The 23,046-nt window shown below is 39.8% G+C and overlaps 1 protein-coding gene across 4 annotated transcripts in view; it reads left to right on the forward strand.

Annotated features, from left to right (window-relative positions):
* Positions 1–23,046, forward strand: part of SMAD2 (SMAD family member 2) — a 50,042-nt gene that overhangs the window by 21,208 nt on the left and 5,788 nt on the right. For 3 of the 4 annotated variants that reach the window (XM_082783312.1, XM_082783313.1, XM_082783314.1), the window contains exons 3-10: positions 12,152–12,241; positions 13,386–13,579; positions 14,048–14,182; positions 17,387–17,461; positions 18,749–18,802; positions 19,845–20,057; positions 21,876–22,013; positions 22,185–22,329. In XM_082783312.1, coding sequence (XP_082639438.1) covers positions 12,152–12,241; positions 13,386–13,579; positions 14,048–14,182; positions 17,387–17,461; positions 18,749–18,802; positions 19,845–20,057; positions 21,876–22,013; positions 22,185–22,329 — 1,044 coding nt within the window. The remainder of the gene's footprint in view (positions 1–12,151; positions 12,242–13,385; positions 13,580–14,047; positions 14,183–17,386; positions 17,462–18,748; positions 18,803–19,844; positions 20,058–21,875; positions 22,014–22,184; positions 22,330–23,046) is intronic. The other variant, XM_082783315.1, reaches the window with a different exon arrangement.

Raw genomic sequence — 23,046 nt, forward strand, 5'->3', positions numbered from 1 at the left:
TATGGGGTTCCATATTCTGTTCTGGGCCTGAGGAGAAAGAATACAGGCCCGTAAGCACCTTGGCTGACTGATTTTTGCCTTTACTCAACATGTAAGGCTATGCAGTATCTTAGCAAACAAAGTTCATTTAAAAGAAAATTGCTTTCTTGTTCCTGAACACTGATATTTCTTTAAGCCTTTGTATGGCTTCCTTGGTGGTTGTGAATTTTCTTTAATATTTCTAATAAAATACAGGCATTGCTGTGTGTGAAGGCAATGCCATTGTCTGACTTCGGTTAATTTTTTTATTTACATATAAATTCGCTGTAACAGCCACAGCACAGGTGCCATTCAGTTCTCTTCCCCAGTCTGTTGCCTGGAGAAGCTTTCAGTTTGGCTCAAACCTTACCTTCATTCGTCTCCTCTTACTTGCAGGGAATTCTGTATGCACTGGGGACCTTAGTTATGTAATGCTTGAGTTTCTTTCTTTTTTTTTTTTTTTATTCCTTATCTCTGAAGATACTCTTGTTTGGACATGGATTAAGGTCAGTATGTTCTCTTAAAAGTTTCACTAGTTTTCTGCTGGGTGTGCTCACACAGCTGGTGTAGGCTGTAGCAGGAGTCATTCTGGTGTGGTGTAGAGGCTTTGTTGCGTTGAGCACTTAAATACATATCCTGTGTTCACTTGTCTTCCTGGGTTTCCAATGTGGGTGTGTAATCCATAGGGGAACTGTCCAGGAGCATCTTTGGTTTGAAACGAGGTATTAAAAAGTTCCTGTAACTGATGTTCTAAAAGCAGTCTTTTGCCAAGTTAGCATATTTTTCAGTAAACGTGGCTAAGATAAATGCCTTGCACAGCTAATTCCTCCCCCTCACCACCCCAAATATTCACTAGTTTGAGGTAGGAAATCAAAATGTCACATCTTCAGTTACTCTGCTGTCCACCAGTTGCAAAACAACCCACTCTTGCTCACCCACTTGGAGGGGGGACAGGCTGCTTGAGAGAAATTACTTGACTTTGCCCTCGGTAGCTGTACCGGGTAGCTTGTGGGAAAAGCTTTCACCTACTCTGACTAATAGTGGTTGGAGAACTCGAGACAAAGGTCATCTTTGAATGTTTGTGCCGTGCTAGTCCTGAAATGTGTGCGCAGAGCTCTGTTTGTCTCTTGAAAGTAGGACCTCTGAGATTGCCATCAGCTGTTAGCAGAGCCATTTGTTGTGGATAGCTCAGCCAGTGTTGTGATGGATATGGCTTTCTGTGGAGATGCTTTGTCCTTTGGCACTCCTGATTCTCTTCAGGCCTGCCTACGCCTTTGTCCCTGTTAGGGATGATGCAGAGTGTCATCTTAACTCACAGCCTGACATTGCTTTCTAATAGGAAACAGAAAAATGAAAAGGTAACCGCATGTGGTGTGAGATGAGATGAATTGTGAGGTTGTTCATTCCTTATGTAACTTGTAAGCAAAAGAGAGGTTTTAAATAGATCATCATCTCTCCTCTTCTAGAAGACTGTGCTAGTCATCTCTCTTTAGTTGAAACAAGTCAGTGGTAATTTAATTATTAGAAAGGAATTGCTCAATCCTCTGTTTTAATAGAGGTGGTACGAGTGTGGAGGACAGATGGCAATTTCTCAGGCTGAGTTGCTGAGCATACTTGCTTCATAGCTGCATGCAACATCTCACCAGCTACCCAGAGCTCTGAAAGGTTACTTCCTAAATGGACATTTTCAGAATGTGTGTCCCTGGATACCCTTCCTTTACTCCAATAATAAAGCTGTGATCCTTTATTTCTTTCAGGATGTCTGGTGGCCTTCTGATATCTTAAATGTCTTTGGAGTTTCTGACAAAAGACTTCAGTATGATGTTCTCAGATGAAATACAGATATCTTATGTTAATATTAGCTCACTCAGACACATAATGAACACAGTACTTCCAGCTGTGGGAATTTCAAAATTGCATGCTTCTGTCCCAGTTGAAGTACTGTATTTACATTTCTGAGGGTAGCAGGAGAAACTGCAAAATAATTTAGCAGTCAGAAAACTTTTATTGGGTACAGTAGTATCGGGGTGTTATCAGCACTCTTCTCATCCTAAGCCAAAACACAGCATTCCACCAGCTACTAGGAAGAAAATTAATTCTGTTCTAACTGAAACCAGGACAAGTAGTATAACAAATGAAAGCACTGTAGGAATTCAAAGTTAGCATTTCAGAAATGACATAAAGTACAAACCTGCATCCTTAGAACTTGTGGGGCTACGTGTTGGGCTTCTTTTTTTCTAACTGGTTAGTCTCAGGGGAGGTGCCGTTGTGAATGCTGTTGTACATTTGTAACCCTCTCTGCACACGGGGCTTCTAAAAGTCACTTTTTTATGTCTTTTTGCATATTTCATTAGCAGGGCTAAACCTACATTGTGGTTTGTCTTATCACCAGCAGGTTTGCTCAGAGTTTGTGAGATACAAGCTGCAGCTGCTCAAAGCAGTTACGTTGGAGCGGGGAACTGCAGGGCAAGTTTCCCAGCAGAGCCGTGAGCTCATGATTTCCATAGGCTGCTTCTGCGTGCTCCCTGCATTTGGTCTCTCTAGTGCAAGGCTTAGACTTGTGGCCAGCTCTCTGCTGACTCCTAAGAGAGGCTGATCTCTGCTGCATGCCGTCTGTTTCTCGGTCCCGAGCACCATCTCTGTGCTGCCTGACCTTGCTCTTTGTAAGCTTACAAGTTTGCAGGTTGCTCTCCGCCTGACTGAACAGGGAGTGAAGGCCCCTTGATAAGATGTGCATCTAAACAGACCATATGGACAGCAAGGAAAATAAACGGTTTCCTTCTGCTTGGTTTCCATGGCACCCTGGAAAAATTGCTCTTGAACTGTGAGGTGCTATCCTTCCAAGCATCTCCTGGTACTGAGGGGAAAAAATAAAGGTAATGCTGATTGTTGTTGGCTGCTTTATTTTGTCTGACAGCGCTGGGCTAGCACGTCAGGGTTTGGGAGGAGGGAGGAGGATGAAGTGCTTTGAAGGGGCCTTGTATCTGTACTTTTGCCTTTGTCGGCAGTTTGTTGGACATGTGACGAGGAAGAAGTGTGCCTTGAGAAAAAGCAACAGAAGCAGAAAGTGTTCACGGAGCTGAGTGGCTGGCCTGGCACTCTGCAGGGCTGGGAGCAACCAGCCACTGGCCCTGCTCTGAGCAATGGGTAGCCCTGCTGTTGGCCTCTATCAGAGTCTGTTTTGTACTTCACCTTCCAGTTCTGCGTCCCCTGTGAACATCCTCAGAGTAAGCTAAAGTAAATGGCATTGTTCGAGGACTTTTTTTTTCTCTTTCCCACAGTGTTAGAGAGGTTAACTGTATCCTGTGGCTCCTGCTTTTCTGGTTATTTTGATGTGTTAATTTTTTAGCATAGATCTATTTGTAAGGAAGGTTACTGGAGTCTTTTTGCAAAGATCAAATGCTGAATTTTGTATTTGATGTAATGATTTTTTAATGTATTACATAAAATTCAATGTGAACATTTTTCTTGAAAGGGTTCTGATTAAGAGGAGAGTTGTGTAATGGTTCCTGACTTATATTCCACTCGGTATGCACATTTGTAAACAATTCTTTCTCGGCTATAGTACGTCTTCAGTGTTTGTGTGGGGAGGAGGGAGGCAGGGAGAAAAGGTACAGTTACTGTTCTGAACAAATAATCCGTGTTGCATATGCTAGAAGAAAGGTCCGGTTTTTGGATTCTGGGGGAGAGGTGGAACAAAGCTTTTTTTGTTGCGTGTTGAGGGCTACTTACAAATAAAAGTAAATCGAAGGGGTTGGAGGCACTTGAGGAAGCACTCATAAATTGTGGGAGCCAAGTGCCCAGCTGCCAGCATTGCTATTGTTTTGCTGAGTTTGTGCTGAGAGAGAAACTTGTGCTCTGAGTTCTGTAAGAGCTTTCTCTTCTGCAGTCCTGGTCTCCCTTAGACATTACTTAATATCCTTTTCCTATACTTAACAGCCTCTGTTGCTTCCTTTGAAGAATGGGAGAATCTGGTAGCTGTCTAACTGCCCACCTATACTTCTGTTCAAGTATCTGTTTACTCTGGTTGCTAATACTATCCTTTAACTGATTTTTTTGTCATTTTTTCTTCTTTTCCCAGTGGTCTGCTTCTCTACTCATGTCTGTCACAGAACGATCTCATTGCAAGAGTCGTGTCCAGCTCCTCTTAATGAATGCCACTGCAGATTTGTCTAAATGATTTTTAAGAGGAATTCAGGCTTGTGCTTTTTGTTCAGCATCAGCCAAGATATTAGCTCATCACTCTAGCTAATGCTTAGAAAAATCGTTTCATACTGAATTCCCAAGTCTTTACACTTTCAGTTGCGAGAAAAGGAGATTGGGGCTTCTGTGTTACTTGGCATTATTCGCAAGCAGAATTGCACTGCTATGGCTTTGAGTTGTGCTAGTTGATGAATGTGTATGTCTGATTATTTACGTGTAAGTGAGTAGGTGATATTTTGTCACTATAATGCAGGTTGATGGAAATGTAAGCAGAAGACGACTGGTCAGTTCTGCTGGGATGCCAAACGATGTGGGATCCAAAGAGGAGTAGGGTAGATCTCATGGAAGTGACTTAAAATTTGCATTGTTATTGCAGATCTGTTTAATGTTTTCTAACTGAGAACAGATCTGAGTGCAGATAACCTTCTCCCTGCCACCCCAGCATGGAGAAAATAAACCACAAGCAACATACAATTCAGTAGCAGAGGCATTTAAGTGAGCCAAAGTACGCTTTACAGGAAGCTTTTGTTCAGACAACTGGCTGTACAACTAGCTGAGATGCTGTTTGCAAACACAGGTAGTGTAATTGGCATTGCTACTGGCTGATACAGACATTTTAGGCTGTAATGTGGAGGAATGCTAGCTGCCAGTGCATAGGAAGGACTGTCAACTTGGAATATAAAAGTAACTACGCATACTTTCCTTTGAGACCTGGAATTAAGGAAACCGTAATCAGGCAGATTTCATAGGAACTGTTAACTGTGCTGAATATAATCTTCTACGTAAGTCATGAATCTTTTTGATTGCTGATCTTGACTAATTTGTATTAGTCAACTAATTTGACTAATTTGTAACTTGACTAATTTGTATCAGCCTTTCAAATCCATCGTTCCTGTTATCTTCCAGACTCTTGTTCCAAAGGCTTGGTATACCCCTTTGTATGCCTCCCTCTAAGCTTTATGAGTTCTTGAACCCCAGTGTAATAAGGAAGAAACCAGCAGAAGAGGAGGAAGGTTTCAGTTATTTCATCCACCAGTTGATCCTTAGTATCAGTGGAGTAAAGGACAGTGTCTTCACAGGAGCGTTACTTCTATCCAGCTATGCCAGTGCTGAACTGGAGCTTGAGTCAGTATGACTGTGCTCTTGTTTTCCAGTTCTGTCTGTTGTGTATAAGGTCTTAGACTTAAGATCTTACATAATAATTTTTTTTTTCTAAAAAAAAAAAAAAAGATACAGGTCTTTAGTCTATGGGCTTTAACTTGTTTTCTCAGGCAAATTTTACAGAAGTAGCCATGAGTAATGTTAAGGCAATGTAATTTTTTTTCCTTTTTTTATGGGAAAATGGGATTCTGTAAGTCTGGTAACTATTTTTAGTGTTCTAACAATTTTGGATAGTTTGGTTGTAACAAAAATTCGTTCTTAAAGCAAATTCTGCACCTCCTTCCGGCCCCCTTGACAAAATCTCAATGAAGGTAGTAAGTCCTGTAATTGGTAGGCTGCTATGAAGGTGTTTCAGTGCCTGTACTAAATAACTTCTGTACTGTAAGTGAACACTTCATTTTCATTTGATGCATTTTCTCATTTAGACTGCAAGTGAAAATGAGTGAAAACATAAGTGTCGGGCTCACAACTCTAGAGAAGCTTTGAGTGGGAATTTTGGATTAGGAAATTTAACTCATTAGTTCTTCTTTTATTCAGTTTTTACATGGGAGACAATATTTGCTGAAAATATTTTTCTTTCAGTGGCAGCTCCAGCACTACAAATGCCTCAGGAAAAGGTAGGGGCAGACAAACTACCTTTGTTGGTAGAAAGGCCTAAGAGGTTAAGGTGGAGGAGAAAGATGAATGGAGAAGATTGCCTTGAAAATGAACTTGCAAACCTGTTACTCGCTGTAGACTCTGAAATGTATGATTCAGGAAAAAAATTGGGAGTTTGACTGTATTAAGTGTAGTACATAATAAACAGGGGAGGTCATTGTCCTTTATGTAATGATTCCTGAGTAAAACAGACTTTGGCTAACGTGATAAAATTTGCTTTTCAAATTTTATTTTTCATCTTTCTAGTGCTACCGCTTCATTTAGGAAAGAGACTGTCAACTGAACTCCATGCCTTCAAGCTCCTGTTCAGCCATCCCTTTTCTTTTCAGGACTGAAGAATAATATGGAATTGTTGTTACGCTTGAGCTGTGACAATACTTAGAACTTCTATAGAGAGTTTCTGCTACTTGATGTGTAAACATCTCTGAAGTGGTTCTGCCTAACTTGCATCTGATGTAGTGTTTGTTGCAAGTACTTCATTTAGTACAAAGAAAGTACCTAAAGCATGCAGTGTTTCTGACACCATGAACAGTTTTAGTGGTAAGAAGGTTGCTTTGTTCAATCTGTCACTCAGGAAAAAGATTAAATTTACAGTAGTAGCTACCTGTTCGGGCTGCTGTCTGTGTGTTATAGGTGTGTAAACATTCTGATGCACATGCAGTGCTGTTTAAAACTGTGCTCACTTGAGGTTCTTTCAGCTATAACCTCCAGTAAAACAGCATCTCTCTACAACTGGATATCATTGACAAGACCTACCATCTTTGTCCCTACGTGTATCATCCTGAGGTATATCTTGGTGTGTTTGCAGTGCAGTGCCATGCATAGACACCAGCTTGTTTGATGCTGTGGTCACAGCTATTTGGACAGCACTTGGATATATTTGCTTGGATCTTGCAAATTGGTACCTCTGGCTTTTAGCAGTACTGAGGAACTGAACCTAATTAGGCAGCCTGGGTTAAACACCAAGCTGAGGTGGCTTTATTAGTTGGCATCTGGACATCTGCAAAGACTGCAGACTGTTCTGTGTCGATGCATCTCCAACCGTGGGAGTTTATAATTCAGAATTAGTGCCACTGCAAGTCAGAACGCAGACAGCTTTCTGAATTTGCTAAGATGATATCGCACTGTCACAGACTAACATTAATACGATGGTTGGCATCACATCTTTTGGGAAACGGAGAGCAGTAGCCTTACCCTGTTCCTTTTTCCACCTCAGTGGGCAGCATCCTTTGCCACTGATCACACTGCAGATACAAGAATCTGTCTTCAGTCAGTGTGTTCCAGTTGATGTACTCCATCTACTCTAGACTGCTTGATCCTTTGCAGTTTATATCTCGTTATTATGGATATTGATACAGACCTGGATTATTCCAGTAAGGATATGAGTTTAAAAAAAAAAAAAAAGTTGGATGGTTTTCTTAAGGAGGGCTGAAACTGCTTCTGTCTGTTGAAAGTTAAAAATTCATTTGTGTTGGAAGCAGATGTCCACTTTTGTAGTAGCCTTTTATCAAGTAAACCTACTATTCAAGTGAGATAGCTTGTACTGTTTCTGCTGATGGGGAGCATCATCTGTACCATGTAGACTTATGCAATACAAAGACTTTTCTGGTTATCTTTACGTTCAGGTTCTTCCTGCATCCATGTTTTTCCTATGCGTCCGTATTTTGCGTCTTACTGAAGAGAAGTGGTTTTGGCACTTTGTCTCAAAATTGTGAAGCATTGCTACAGCTCTCTGCTGTTTAGGTAATTTCTTGCCCAGAGTAGGGTTTTTTGGAGCTCGGATTTTCCTGTTAAAGGAAATGATGAAATGGAAGAACTGAAGACATACTCTGTACTGTTGCATGCTGATAGCCACATTAAAGATTCTCCTTGCCAGAACTGTGTAATATCATCTGAGATGCTGCTCCTTATAAGCAGATAAAAAGGTTGAAACGCCAACTCTTGCAGCCCTTTCCATTTAGGGAAAGGCTCAGACAGAAGTAGCGTTGGTTCCACCCAGTTATAACTTGTCTGACCCTTTCTTCAGCACATTTGTATTCTGGTCAGTCCTGACGTTGGAATTGCAGGACTGAGTTGTCCCAGGCTGAGCATGTGGCAGATGTTCACTGGAACACTTGACTTTTCCCTGAAAATCTCTGGGTTTAGCAGTTCCTTGTTGCAAGTGTTCTTAGAGCATTTCTTCTTCTTCTAGGAAATAGTTTTCTTTTGCTAGAACTTCAGAACACATGGAAAGTCAAGCCAATTTGATTGTTGAAATCCTTAAAGTCCCTTAAAATAAATTCAGTAATTTTGTGGGGTCTGCAAAAGCAGCAATCCTAGTATCCTAGAGCAAGCTTGTGCTGGAGGCCACAGAATATGGTGATCTGCTAATCCAAACCCGTATTGAAAAGACTTGAAATGAGTAAACAGACAACAGCAAAGCTTGCTTTTGAATAGTTGACTTCGTTTATATCAACAGTTAAATTGTATTGAGACCAGCTATGAAAATGCTCCTTGGAATGAATGTGTCCACTCTGCTGGGAGGAAGTGTATCAGCGCTGAGCTTGTATTTTGGAGCATATTTAATCCCTGTCTACACAGGAAAGATTTAAGTCCTGCTTGGCTGCAGGAGTCAAAATATATTTTGGAAACAATGATGGCTTACCAGTGCTGCAATATACAATGGGTTCAAAACAAAACCAAAAAAAAAAAAAAAAGCTCTTCTATAAAACATGAAGCCTGGAGTGTGCTTCAAGGCTTCAGCCTGAGGGCAGTCTGCTTGCTAAAGGTGAAATGGTGATACGTGTCTGCCACTTCGCTCCTAATAAATAAACGTGCCTGGGAATGTTCCCAGGCACCGTGGCCAACTGGCTCGGGACTGCCTGCGTCCGTGCTCTTATGCTCTTTGCTTGCAGGGCAGGGTGGCTGCAGCTGAACTGCCCAGCGCAAGCAGTCCCAATTGTGTGCCGACTCACAGAGAGCTGGGAATTGAGTGGGAGAGCACTAATTGGCACAGCGCAGTGCTGGGGAATGTCCTAGCTGCTTTCTAGCATACATGATCATGTTCCAGGGCCTGGGAACGTTTCCAGATGAGATTTAACTTATGAGTACAGATGTTAGTCCTCAATTCTTCTGAAATCTTTATGGACTAAGGCAAAGAAGGAGCCTTCCTCCCCTAAGGGATTTGGGACACTTCAGAAAGGTAAGTTTAGGAGATAATGTCTCCTATTTATTTCAGGGCACAAATTCTGTGCTATGTAAGTGTCTGTGCCACCCGTTTGCCATTTGGATGGTTTTAGTGGCTGCTTAAGCATCTTTCAGAATGCAGTCACCTTTACAGCCACCAGCAATCTGGGATGGACTGGAGCCTCAGCCCTCCTCTGCCAGACTATTGCTTGTGTGTGAACGAGCATGTACAGGAGCAGTAACTGCGGGCTAATGGAGGTGCTGTGTAGGAAGAATGCCTTTATGGTGGTCAGGTCAGAAATCTCATTCTGATCAGGGTGTGCACGAATATTAAGAGTCCTAGGTTAGGCTGGGTGGCGAGGTGGGAGGAAGTCTTGTACCTCTTGGGCAGTGGATCTTGTGGGAGCAGGAGAGTGGGGAAACCACTTCATTTCCTTAGAAGTTTCTCCCAATGAATGGCAAAATTGATGACTGCATTTGGTCATACAGGGCTATTTCTTGCGGACTCTGTAGCGTTCGTGCATTTTTGGACCTGGAATGTAGTCCTAGTGTAGATGAGCCAGTAACCCATCAATACTAATCCCAGCTCTAAGCAGACATATGTCCTGGAAGACAGCGTATTGCATAAGATGCTGAGTAATGGAGCAGTTTTGCTGTGAACTGATCATTTTTTCTGCGCCCCCTTTTCCAACACTCCCACCTGTTTCCTTATCACCTTCTTTCTCCACGGTGCCCTGGGTTTCTGTGCTAGTTAAGGCTCCGTCATGCAGTCACCTCAGAACACTGTTTCTTTTCATAGGGCTTGGAATATGTTATCAACTTCGATAGCTCAAATATTTATAGAGAAAAGTTAATATAAAATATTGTTCATCACACTCTTACGGGTTATACAATTTTACTTTTGAATGCGTTGGTTTGAGTTGTGTGAAGCAACTGTGTGGGACATTGCACTTACACCAGTGATGCACCCCCCAATTTTAGGAACATAATTTATGTGACAGCATCAGCTTTGGAACATCACTTTGTATAAAGGATCTGTTGCTCAAAGGTAGTAAGCTGTCAGAGCTGGCTGTGTCAATTAATACACAGCACACTCTGTCTGCTGATTGCTCTTCTAATTTCATGTGTATTGTGATCTGTCTTTCAAGCAGCAGTGGTGCATATGTAAGGACAGTACAGCGCAGGGATGCTCCCTGATGTCCCACGGGCTGCCCGTGTGTCTGCAAGCCAACCGTATTGTCCTTGCACAGCTTCTGGCAGCCTGCTGTCCTGGAGGCAGCTTAGGAATTTGAACAGGAGAGGGCGCAGGCTCTGCCAATGGTCAATGTCTCTTCTGGCTGCTCTGATTCTGGCCAGAGAGCTGTCCTTTCTGCCGGTGTCTCAGGTGGATGTAACTAGTTCAGGGCAGTTGGCTCTTTTTGGAGAGCTGGGTGTTGGAGAATGGGCTTTTACATGTGGAAGTCTGCTGCTGCAAAAAGACAGAAGCTCGTCTAGCACAGGACTTCCAGTTGTGTCCATTGCCAGTAAAATGTCAAAGGCTGTGTCTTGTTGAATGTTTCTGTTTGTCATTAAGCGCAAGCTGCTGTCACAAGTCACAATCTCATCCCTCCTCTGCAATGCTTGTGTAGCTCCACGTTGAGTACAAGAACTAACTGATCTGGCTGAAAAGCAACTCGGAAAACCTGAATTTTCAGCCATGTCTGTCAAGTTCACTGCTTTGTCTCACTGCTCAATTGCACAAACATTTCAGCATCGCTGGGGTCGTATTAGAAGTGAGGCACGTGGGACAAGCATGTAGAGGACCAGAACCATTCCTTCACTTTGTCAGTGACCTGCACTTGGGTGTTACTAAAATGACCATGGAATTGAGGTGGTTGTCTGTCCTGAAGATGGTTTCAAGTATAATGCTGTGTTATCTGTGCTTTTGTTTCATAACACTAATGAATTTTCCCTGTGTAGGGAGGAGAAAAAAACAAACACCTACCTCACTTCATTCCCTTGAGCACCCAATCCAAATTTATGAGTGTATCAGCTAAGATTAGTAGCTTAAATGAAAAGAAAGCCTATATTTAGCAAAGTCTCTATTTAAAACCAGGAGTTTGGTGAACTTGTATTCTCTTCTTTCTGCTGCAACTTTTCAGAGGCTATTAACTTCAAAGGTAACGTAGCAGCCGGTCAAATTTCCAGCTTTGAGCTAGTGGAGTTGCTTGTCGCCCAAATTCTCTTTGCTTCTGAGGCGCCAAGTCTACTTGTGTGTTACTTAAGTAAAATAAGCTGTCAGTTCCCAGCGGTCACAGAGCACATCTGTGACCCGAGATTGAGCTATGCCTCTGAAAATGTGCTGCCCATTTATACGCCTGTGCTGTTTTCTTGCTTCACTTAAATCTGCTGCTTCTAGTCTGTGCCTGTCACTGGAGGCTCCTTTTTCTTTACGTCTGTGATTGTCATTGAACCAGCGTGGAGAATGAGACTGCTGAAGTGGTGGTACCTTAAAGTTAGGCTGTGATGGTTCAGATTCAGATACACATGGCCTTTGTTTCTGATTTTCTGATCTTAGGGCAGCTTATATCTAAAAACAAAAACAAAGCAACAACAAAAAAAAAAAAGTGCCCTGAAACTCTCCTTGAAAATTGAATTTTAAGAGCTAGGCTGAAGTTTTGCCTGTTTTAAGGAACATTATAGCTGTATTGACTACTTAGTCAGAGAACTTGTTCACCTTTTAAAAACATTATCATTTACCTTGAATCACATGTTCCATTTTGATAGCCTCCTTCATATAGAAAATATAGCATGAGATGTCTGTTTAAATGCAAGTCTAGTAATGCTCTATCTTCTATGTGAAAGGAAGTATTCTGTACATTTTTCCATGTTTGACATCATGGTGTTTTGAATAACCATGTTCCATATTCATATCAATTTTTTGTTTTTGTTTTCAATTTATGCACAGCACTTGCTCTGAAATTTGGGGACTGAGTACACCAAACACGATAGATCAGTGGGATACAACAGGCCTTTACAGCTTCTCTGAACAAACCAGGTGAATATTCTGCCCTCTCTCGCATCATAGAAATCTTGTGGGAGGGATTGTATTTGGAGGGTCTGTAATGGGATGCTTTAGCTGTAAAATAGACTAAAATGCTTCCTAGGCCTCTCACGGTACAGCATTATAAAATATTTGCTTGCTGGTGTAGAAATCCAAGTGTTCTCAGCTGATGTTTTGACCAACGAAATTCTAATTCCGGAATATTCCTTTTTCACGCCAGTGCCGTTGAAAGAATGGGAAGACTTGTTAAATGCAAGCTCTAATGTGATTTGGTATTTATATTAACAAAGTTGGGCTACTTAATTCTTTAGACCTAATCTTACAAAGTGTTTAAACTGCTTTGTATGCCACAAGCTTTCAGTTAAACCTTGCTAATTGGCTCAGATACGAGCTACTAAAGAACTGTTTGTAAATTCTTCAGTAGTTAATGGTGGGCAAATTCTAAACGGGTTCTTTATTTTTTCATGTCACATTACTTGATTTGTGTATTGAGGTTTGTCTCCCATCCCATAACGATCATAAACATCTGCATTTGTGTAAGCATATGCAGTCAGTCTTAAAACTAGCAAAACATTTTCAGCTGGTAGCAAGGCAGATGAAGTCAAGAAGATAAACTGTACAGCCCTTACGAGATGCGTGTTCATGCTTTTTGCATTACAGTTATACTGCCATGTGGATCACTTGGGCAGCTGACTGCTTATAGGCTTATTTGCAGTCCTGGGGGAATTCTTATGCTTAAAGCCATAAAGTATCTGTGCCACAGAAAAGCCTTGAGGTTTAGAAACTGAAGGGACTATTAAATGTGTGTTTTTCTTTCAACAATTGTCTTTTTGCATTTTAAAAACATATGTGAAGCAATCATTCTAAATACTTAGTTGGGGATAAAGTGGCTTTTATTGAACCCTAAGTTCACTGGCAATAATTTGAGCATCTCAAAAAGAAGTAAAAATGCTGTTTGATGTCATTACTTGTCTCGCATTTGAAGCCTTTTAACAAGAGTACAAATGTCACTAACAGTGTCAATTGAGTGAACTCTGAAAATGAGCAAACTGCTTTTCAAATGTGCGTACACTGTTGCTTGAGTGGTTAAGAGACAGCATGCAATCTGTAAATACTTCTTAACATCTTTCCCATGTAGATCTCTCGATGGCCGACTACAGGTATCTCATCGTAAAGGATTACCGCACGTTATTTACTGCCGTTTGTGGCGCTGGCCAGATCTTCACAGTCACCATGAACTTAAAGCAATTGAAAACTGTGAATATGCTTTTAATCTTAAAAAGGATGAAGTATGTGTAAACCCTTACCACTACCAGAGAGTGGAGACACCAGGTAGGAAGCCTGCTTCTGACTTTATAGCAGCATCTGTATGTACACACTTGTTCAGCATAATGTTTTAGATAAATATATAAGGATGATGTGTTCCCTTGCCAGAAATACAAGATGATTAAAGATGCAGGTTTCGAGAATACCATCCGCTGAAAGTTCTTAGCAGTAAAGATGCTGACAATTTCTTTTACACATGTTGAATAACCATGACAAATGCTTCCAGTGCTGCTAGCAATGGTATGGTCCAGCATGAAAATGAGAGTAGAGTTGTCTTACTAATACAGAGTAGTCTTGCTCGAAAACCTCAGGAACCTAACCTGTTCTGGTAACTAGTGGTATGATTGCAGTACTAGCAGTATTGAGAAACATCTGAAGAAATTGTGAGATGTTTTAGTTTTTTTTTTTTCCCTTTGTCTTCACAGAAGTGTGTATTTGAGGATATTGCTAATACTTTGAAATTTGCTTTTCCAGTCTTGCCTCCTGTACTAGTGCCACGGCACACTGAGATTCTAACAGAGCTTCCACCTCTTGATGACTATACCCATTCCATTCCTGAAAACACTAACTTTCCAGCTGGAATTGAACCACAGAGCAATTACATCCCAGGTATTGGCTGAACTCCCAATGCAAACAGTACACTTATCTTTGTTTCATTGCTGCTGCAGTGTTGGTAATTTCATGAGGTGATGAAATTAATTGAAAAATGTACCAATTAAATTTTGTTGATTTTCTGCATTAGTTCCAATGAAAGGCCTAAACACTGTTACTTGCAGAACATGATCCTGTGTGAAAAGGTATTGCTGTGGTTTCAGAGTAGCTTACTCGGTTTCAATAGCTTAAGGTTCAAAATGCTGATGAGTACAAAGTAGACCTTCACATTATGCTTCAAGAATTCTGTAAACATGTAGATGTTGCCAAATGCTGTGTATCGGAGATTGAGTGGTAAACTGCTCAGTTCCACCATGTGAAGTATGTGGAGAAAACTCTTAAGTTCCAGACAGTGTAGCTTACAATTAATCAAGGTCTGCTTTGTGTACTTCTTACAATTGTGTGCATACAGTTTTTGTTGTCTTTAGGAGCAATGTAGCTATACCAAACTTTTAAAGAATTCTTCTTTCCTCTTTGCTTCTTTCCTACCCCAAAACAAAATTCAAGACTGAACTGCTACAGTGCACACACAAGCCTGTGTCCTTACAGAAATGTAAGATGAGTGACCTGTGTTTCCTGTCCCAATTTCCTGTTTCCTACCTCTTCAGGAAGTTGTCTGGAATATAAAACCCAGCCAAGCTGAATTTTTTTGTAAATTTAATGCAACTATGTTACAGCATCCCAGGACTGATAAATAAGCTGAAAATTCAGATCCTGGCTTTCTCGAAGAATGACTGCCTTGAAACTCAGATGTGTGCAGCATACAAACTGTATCTGCATGTCTTACACAGGACGGTGCTTGCATTTTCTTTAAATATATCTGAAAATTGAAATGGCACCAAGAACGTTTCCATGAACTTGATCTCCTCTGTTTAATTGGTGCCAAATTTGTTACCACTTAAGAACGAGATATTTAAAGAGCTATTCAAGATGCTAGAACTTGATGTTGCTTTCTTCGCTAGTGTATACTTTTCTTGACTCCATCAGAGGGCTCTTGATAGTGTTTGCAGACAACTTACTGGAAAGCCACCATTTGAAAATACAGGAAATGAGCTCAAGGAACTCTAGGTAGTTATTTGCAAGAAGTCTGTTCAAGGTGATTGCGGGTACTCACATGATCTTCAAATGTTTATGCAGCTCACCACACCTTGCCTCCTTCTCTTTGCCACTGACACCCAACTCTTGTATTCAAGAATCGTATCTCAATCTTATTTTATTTGACCTTCTTAACTAATCTTGACTACTTAGCTAGGTCTTGATAAGCCTTGTGTGTCTTGACAGCCTGCTTCAGAGAACTTTTCTTTAACAGTAAACCAGACTAACAACCGTGGTAGTATTGCACCACAATACCATCTCAGTATGCCTACAAAGAGCTCTATTTCACCTACAGGGTACCTCCTGTATGTTTACTGGGCAGATGCTGATTGTGGAGGTGCAGGTTGTCCAGGGCCCTTCCAAATCTGGCATGTGCTGAGCTGCCTTGTCCAAACTTGTGGCATCATTCATGCTCTGCTAGGAATTTTTAATCACAGAATCATCTAGGTTAAAAGAGACCTCCGAGATCACTGAGTCCAACCTCTGATCTAACACTAACAAGTACTCCACTAAACCATATCACTAAGCTCTACATCTAAACGTCTTTTAATGCTGTACTCGAGCACTTCTTTCCAGTTATATTGATGCTCACCTCTGACCCTAAAACAATATTAATACTAGATTGGAGGGGATCTTCTGTGTTCAGACAGATGCGGAAAATAGTCTGTGCCAAACAGCCTAGATTAGCAACTGGAAACAGGAGGTGTGGGTTGGATTGGAAATGGTTATTGACCTTTTACCATGTCTGTGGGATTAAGCGTAACAAATAATTTAAAGGTGGGTAGAGTCCAGTTTATCACAGTAAATTCTATAAAAATGTTCAAAACCATGTGATTTTTGTCGTCATAGTTCTTGCTACTAAAGATTTCCCTTAATTTTCCTTTTAAATTCTCACACAAATTTTGTCACATCTATATTTAGTGTGTAGTTTTACAGACTGAACCAAAGATGCAGTTCCTTTGGTTCATTTTTATTTAATCAACTGATTTAATCAAATTTCCTCTTGCTGACTTCTTTCTGATCTTCCTTATGTCAGAGATTTACAGTAATAGATACTAGAAACAACTTGATTTTAATTCTTAGGCAAAAGGCTTTGTTTCTGCTGTTTGATAACATGTAATTAAATGAGTTTAATCTGTCAGATGTTTGAAATAATTCTAAGGTGATTGTAGAGATCATTTATCTTTGACCACTTTCACTAAAGAAACTGACATTTTGTCGCTAATATATAGGAAAAGACACTTGCCCAGTTCAGACAAGATTATTTCCTGAGAGGCAGTTGGTTAACTCATTATCTGGATTACAAAGTACATGTTGAATGGGGAAAAGGAACAACCATATTCTCACGGGTTTTGAAGATATTTTTGTAAAATTAGACAGTTTCTAGTACCAAAATGCTTTATACTTGTTACTGAGTCTACTTTGGTCTGTAAAACTCCTGCCTTTAAACAGCTGGTTAAAAAAGTAGATATTTTAAACAGAGTATGGAATTTATAATAACAGTAGCTTGTGCATCATAACTGGTTAGATAATGTAGTTGTTAATGAGTGAAATCAACCATTGGATATTGAAGAAAAACGAATGTGGGGACTGAACTGAAAAATAACCTTTAAATCTTAACAACTTCTAGGGCGTAGGAGGGTGTTTGATCTGATGGTTATACTACATAAAGACAGCTCATATTTTTTTGGAGAAGTCACCAGATGGTTTTTTCATTTGTAATTCTACTAAATGTGAAAGCTGTTAATCACAATTGCAAAATTGTTACTCATTGTAGTGAAAGTATCTTGTATTACGTGGAACAAACAAGGATTGTCCATTAATTATATAATACGTTAGAGCGATTGGCAGGCATACAGAAGATGATACATTTTATGTAGACAATAAGGCAGGTAATGGATTTGAATTCCTATGGTAGAAAGGAAGTCCAGCAAAAGGAAATTCTAATTCAGTGTTCAGGTATCATGTAGAGTTTGAGGACTTGAGGACTAAATCTCCAGATGCTAAATGTTAGAAGTTGCCCTATTGATTCAAGCAATAGATGGATACTTTATTTTTTTAAAACAGAAACCCCACCTCCAGGATACATCAGTGAAGATGGAGAAACAAGTGACCAGCAGTTGAACCAAAGCATGGATACAGGTAAAATTTTTACCACTTCCAAGATTTGGGTTTACTACTTTACATAGTGGCAAGACTTAAGCCCAGATGATATTGGCAACCTGTACAACGTGTTTAGTGTTTAAAATACCAGTTTTTCAGTCTTTTGCGAGCATTTTTTTTTTTTTTTTTGGCCAGGGTAATGCTTTTAAAACAGCGTGCTGCATTAAGTACATTTCATTTGTTTTTGCTGCATTAAGTACACTTTGTTTTGTAACAAAAGCATAAAGTCTAATTAAGGCTTCATCAGAAAATCTTGAAGTAGATTTTAATAGCTGACTAGTTTCAACTTATCACTACCTTTCCCTTCTGAGAACAGGTTCACTGAAGCAAACTGTTGGCCTAAATAGGTTACAGAAATGCTGCATTTTGAGAATCTCTCTCTTAGCTCTTACTGCTTCTGCTGAGTTTCAAATTAATTCTTGTTTAGAAGGCTATATTGAAAGAGTAATGGAAACAAACATTTGTGTGATGGAGTTTCTAGATAATCTGTTAGCCCTTAGACTTGGACAAAGCATAGTTAATGTGCTGGATAAGAACCTCCTGCTGTGCTGGCAGTCCTGAGAGTGGTTTTGGTTAGCTAATGCTAGCAACCTTTTTCAGTTAATTGGAATCAACTGCACTAGTTTATGTAAGAACTGCAGTATTTTCCCACTATGTTGACAATAACTGCGTTAATTAAAAAGCCTGACATCAACAGTAATTGTAGGAATGTTTCTTTGTAAAGCACCTTTGCCCCTGTATTTTGCCTACTAGTGTGAAAATTGTGTTGGAGAGTGTTTTCTTTTTTTCCCCTTCATCCATCCAGAATAAGAATAAAGAATAAATTCCTCAGATGAGGAAATCCATCTTGTTCTTTTCTGGAGATAAACCAACTCTATCAAGCATAAAGAAATAACATCTTGATTGTCTTGTCCGCTTTTTCTTAGCTTTTATCACTGTGTGGAAGAAGTCACTGCCTTCTCATTGGAGAAGTGCATAAATAAAGATATGTTCCCAGACTGTGCATGGAGAGAGAACTCTGCCAAATGCAACACTTAAGATGTTATTAGTGTCTTTACAAGGAGGGGTAGGTTCCCAGGAGTCTGGAAAATTAAATGTAATTTTAATTCAGAATAAAGATGTGACATGTTGGAAAACTGGTTATAGCTTTTCTGAGGTTTCTTAGTCCAAAGAATTTTAAGATAAAGATGGTACCTAAGTAATAGTCATATGTATCCATCTGAAATGATGAGAATAATTTGCTCTTAATCCGTGTTGCTTCAACAGGATCTCCAGCAGAGCTGTCTCCTAGTACTCTCTCCCCAGTTAATCATAGCCTGGGTAAGTTGGAAATACTTTTAATTGTTTCAGTGTGTGTGATGGCTTCTCTTTATGTATATAATTACACTAAAAATAAAAATGTACCTTAAAGTAAGAGCTGTATTAGGAGGAAACTGTTGGGTTGGCTTCCCGATAATAAACATAATAGAGCTGGGCTAATGACTAGTTAATAACTACCCTATTTCTGTAACAGTTGAGCTTCTAGCAGAGAGTAATATGGTTGCATGTGTGTTCAGGAAATTAATTCAGAAAATATTTTAAAGGACATTAGTCTGTCCATAGTGCTGCCCAGACTTGCTGTCTACCCCGACTGTCTGTTGTTCTGCTCTTCTCATGCACTGTTTCACCTGTGACCACAAGACAATTGTTGCTCCTCCATTAGTTGCCCACCTGCTTTGATCGGGTTCTATTGCTGTGTGTCTGTATAAATGCCTCAGGAAGATCAGATTCCTTTAACTTTGTTTAAGGAATGGGGAGTTGGTGTGAGAGGAAAATGCTGTTCAGAGAGCTGAGTGAGTAATTAGTGCGTAAAAAGAAGCAGCAATGCAGGAAAAGCTGAAGATGCACAGGGAAGATAAGAAACTGCAGTAGGGAAAGTGCCTTCAGATGGATGGGTATAAGGTGGATATATTGTAATACGAGGGAACATAATTTTCATATCAATAACTTTTTCCTTTGTGTGGTTCAGTGCTTGAAGGTTTAATCTCTTTAATGTTGCCAAAGTGTTTTTAAGTTACAAAATGGTAACAGAAGTGTCTCAATGTCTGGTACTTACAGTAACACTGGTTTAATCATTTTGCTGAGCAAGTACAAGTAAAGTATGTGAACCAAGGTCATTTTATATCACCCCTTCCCTTGTGTGGAATATTGAATTCTGTTCTCTTTACTGGGATAGGTAAAAATCATGGCAAGCAAAATTTAATTTAAGTAGTTTGAGGAGGCTTAAGCTATCATTTCTGGAAGAGAAAAATAGCAAGACAGAGAGGTCTTTTTCAGCTTTAATTCTGTGCTATTCTTATTCTTGTTTAACTTTTTTTTTTAGACTTGCAACCAGTTACTTATTCAGAGCCTGCGTTCTGGTGTTCAATAGCATATTATGAATTGAATCAAAGAGTGGGAGAAACCTTCCATGCATCACAACCTTCCCTGACTGTAGATGGCTTTACAGATCCATCAAATTCAGAACGATTTTGTCTAGGTCTGCTTTCCAATGTAAACAGAAATGCTACAGTGGAAATGACAAGGCGACACATAGGTAAAAATCTAATCTTTTAACTGTTTTAATATTTTAGCCATGAAATTATCAGTAGCGGTCAAGACAGGAAGGGCAGATCTGTGTTTGGGGTTGTTTCACGACGACACAACCATCCACTGAACTGTCTCAAGGCTTTCCGAGGGGAGCTTGGTGTCTCTTGCTAAGGACAGAATTGGAATGGTGAGAGGTCACTGCTTTGGAGGCCAGAGAGAGAAAAGAGTCCAGAGCTGCTGCTATCACAGCTACTTGCAACCAGGCAGATACATAATGATGGGTGGACCTGAAGAGAGCTGCCTCTTCCTCAGTCAGTAGTCACTAAGTTTGTGACAGCAGCAGTCACTCAGCTGCCAGGCTGAGAGCAGGCACAGGAGGAAGTCATTCAGCTGCATGGGTATCTCTGCTGCTCACGTGGCTGTTGTCATGTTTCAGGAAAAAGATGATTCACCAAAGCGGTGTGAAGGGCAGGGTTTTGGCTTCCAGGCTCCTCGTTGGACCGCTCTGCCCTGGATAGATAGTTTATATTCAGAGTTGCTTTGCGATGAATTTTAGGCTATAATTATAAAATATTAAGATGTTTGATTCTAATTTACAAAATACAGGATGGGAATTAGGAGTGCTGCTTGAATACTTCTTTAAATGTGAAAAGCTGCTACTGGAATAATACACTGTTTAGATACGATCAAGATTTTCTCTGTAGCAGTTAAGGAATATTTTCTACAATGCAGCCTCTTCAATAACATGCATATTTTTGGATAGATTCTTCTTTTATTTAGCAGTTTTCACTAGATTATTTTTGTTACTGATATTGGTGGAAAGGGGATGATTGGACCAGATGATATGGGAGGTCTTCTCCAACCTTTATGATTCTGTGGTCTTTAGTAGAACCTTCCAACTTCTTACACCCCAAATCCAAATGCTTGTGTCATACAATTTTAGAGGTGGAGAAGCCCAAAATATGCCTGAGATGACTGATTAAAATGGTCAATGATGAGGAAAAGCAAACATGTAAGGCGTTCTCCCTTTTTTTTTTTTTTTTTTTTTTTTTTTAGAGAGTAGCTTACATTTAGGTTGAAAAATGTTTTTGAAGAAAACAATGAAACAATGGCCTTTAGAGGACCTGTTAATTATAATTAGCTTTTTTTTTGGGGGGGGGAAATCAATTGTACATTACTTCTTACTTGTGCCAGAAATAACCCATACAGATTTTTTTTCCTCTGAGAAAGAGCAAGATCATAATTCAGAAGTGAACAATAGGATTTATTACTGGTTTCTTTTTGGCAATAGGACTAAATGAAGTCCCATTGTTTTTGTCAAAGTAGTACAGAAAAAGGGGTATGCAGTGGGTTGTGAAATTGTGTGGGTGCATGTAAGAGGAGAGTCTGTGGAAGTGGTATACTTGTTCTGTTTTTTTCCCATCATCTTAGCAGCATGTGCCACTTCACATACAGCACTTCATATTGGCACGTTTTAATTATGCTGAATTTAATCTTTTTCTTTCAGTTGTGGAATTTCTTCAAGTGAAAAAGTTATTTGCTTCTCAAATTGGCTTTGGTTACTAGCCATTGCATAGCTGGAAAATTCTAGATCCCTGGACCAAAAATTATTCTGCCTCTCTTTCAAATATTGTGTGATAAGAATGCAAGCTGGTTGTGTTCTGTCCCTGCTACAGCTGTCAGACCAGCAGTATGGTTATCTGGATAATTGATTTCTGTTCTTGTTGTAAAGAAAAACTTGGCCTTCTCTAAGACAAAATGCTCCCTTGTTTGTTAATCTGCCTGGGTCATATCATAACTAGAGTTCCTTTGAATTTTGTTACAGGAAGGGGAGTACGCCTCTATTACATCGGTGGAGAAGTTTTTGCTGAGTGCCTAAGTGATAGCGCAATTTTTGTTCAGAGCCCGAACTGTAATCAAAGATATGGCTGGCATCCTGCAACTGTGTGCAAAATTCCACCAGGTTAGTAACCTACCAAAGGTCTTGTACAAAAAAAAATCCAATTAATTTATTTGTGGGGTGTCATTTACTTTCCTTTTGATGCCTTAGGTTTTTGTCGTAGTTTTGGTCTTCTGTATAGCAAACACAAGTATTTGTTAAGTGTACTTTTTTTGACATTTTTTTTCTTTGTAGGATGCAATCTAAAAATCTTCAATAACCAAGAATTTGCTGCTCTTCTGGCTCAATCTGTGAATCAGGGTTTTGAAGCAGTTTATCAGCTTACTAGAATGTGTACCATAAGAATGAGTTTTGTTAAAGGATGGGGAGCTGAATACAGGTAAGAAAAAAGGCTTTACACTTAAATCTATAGAGCTGTTTTTTTTTCTCTTGCTAATGTGCTCTATTTGTCTGGTTTGAAAGCCATATATGTGCTACTGTAGCTATGTTGTCTTCGAACCAAACCCATATTTTCCTTTTCTCTCCTTCAGCTATGAAGCTCCTAAGTCAAAAAGACAAACTGATTTTAGTATTGCACTGGAGTTCATTGACCAAGGAATTTCATCAGAGTTCACTTCCTCACTTAGTCTTGTTTGCTTGTTGTGGTGAAACCACTGACAACATCTAGAAGTTTCAGAACTTGTTATACAATTATTTGCTGTGTTAGACCTATAGTCATTTTGGTCTCTGTGCTTTTCTGTCTGTAGTATAATGAGTTTGTTAGGTTGTGGTGTGGGATACAGTTTGATGGGACCCAAGGGAAAGTATTGAAGTGACTGAGTTCATTATGCAGACTAAAACAGTTGGAGAACACGCATTTAAGGGATGGCAAATACATTGGAACTTGGAGTGGAAAAAACTTTGCAGGAGTAAGATGTGCGTTTATGTAGAAAAAAATGCTAAAAATCATTGAGTGGAAAAGTAGTCTTTTATCTGCTTTTGAATAGTCTAATTATATTCTCAATAGAACAAATTAAAACCTATAGTTTAGATGGTGCCTCTTTTTAATGTAGTATGGGAATTTGGAAAGAAAAGGAATGAACTTCTAACAGAGCAG

This window comes from Aythya marila, assembly GCF_965140915.1.
Source record: "Aythya marila genome assembly, chromosome: Z".
NCBI classification, from domain to species: Eukaryota; Metazoa; Chordata; class Aves; order Anseriformes; family Anatidae; genus Aythya; species Aythya marila.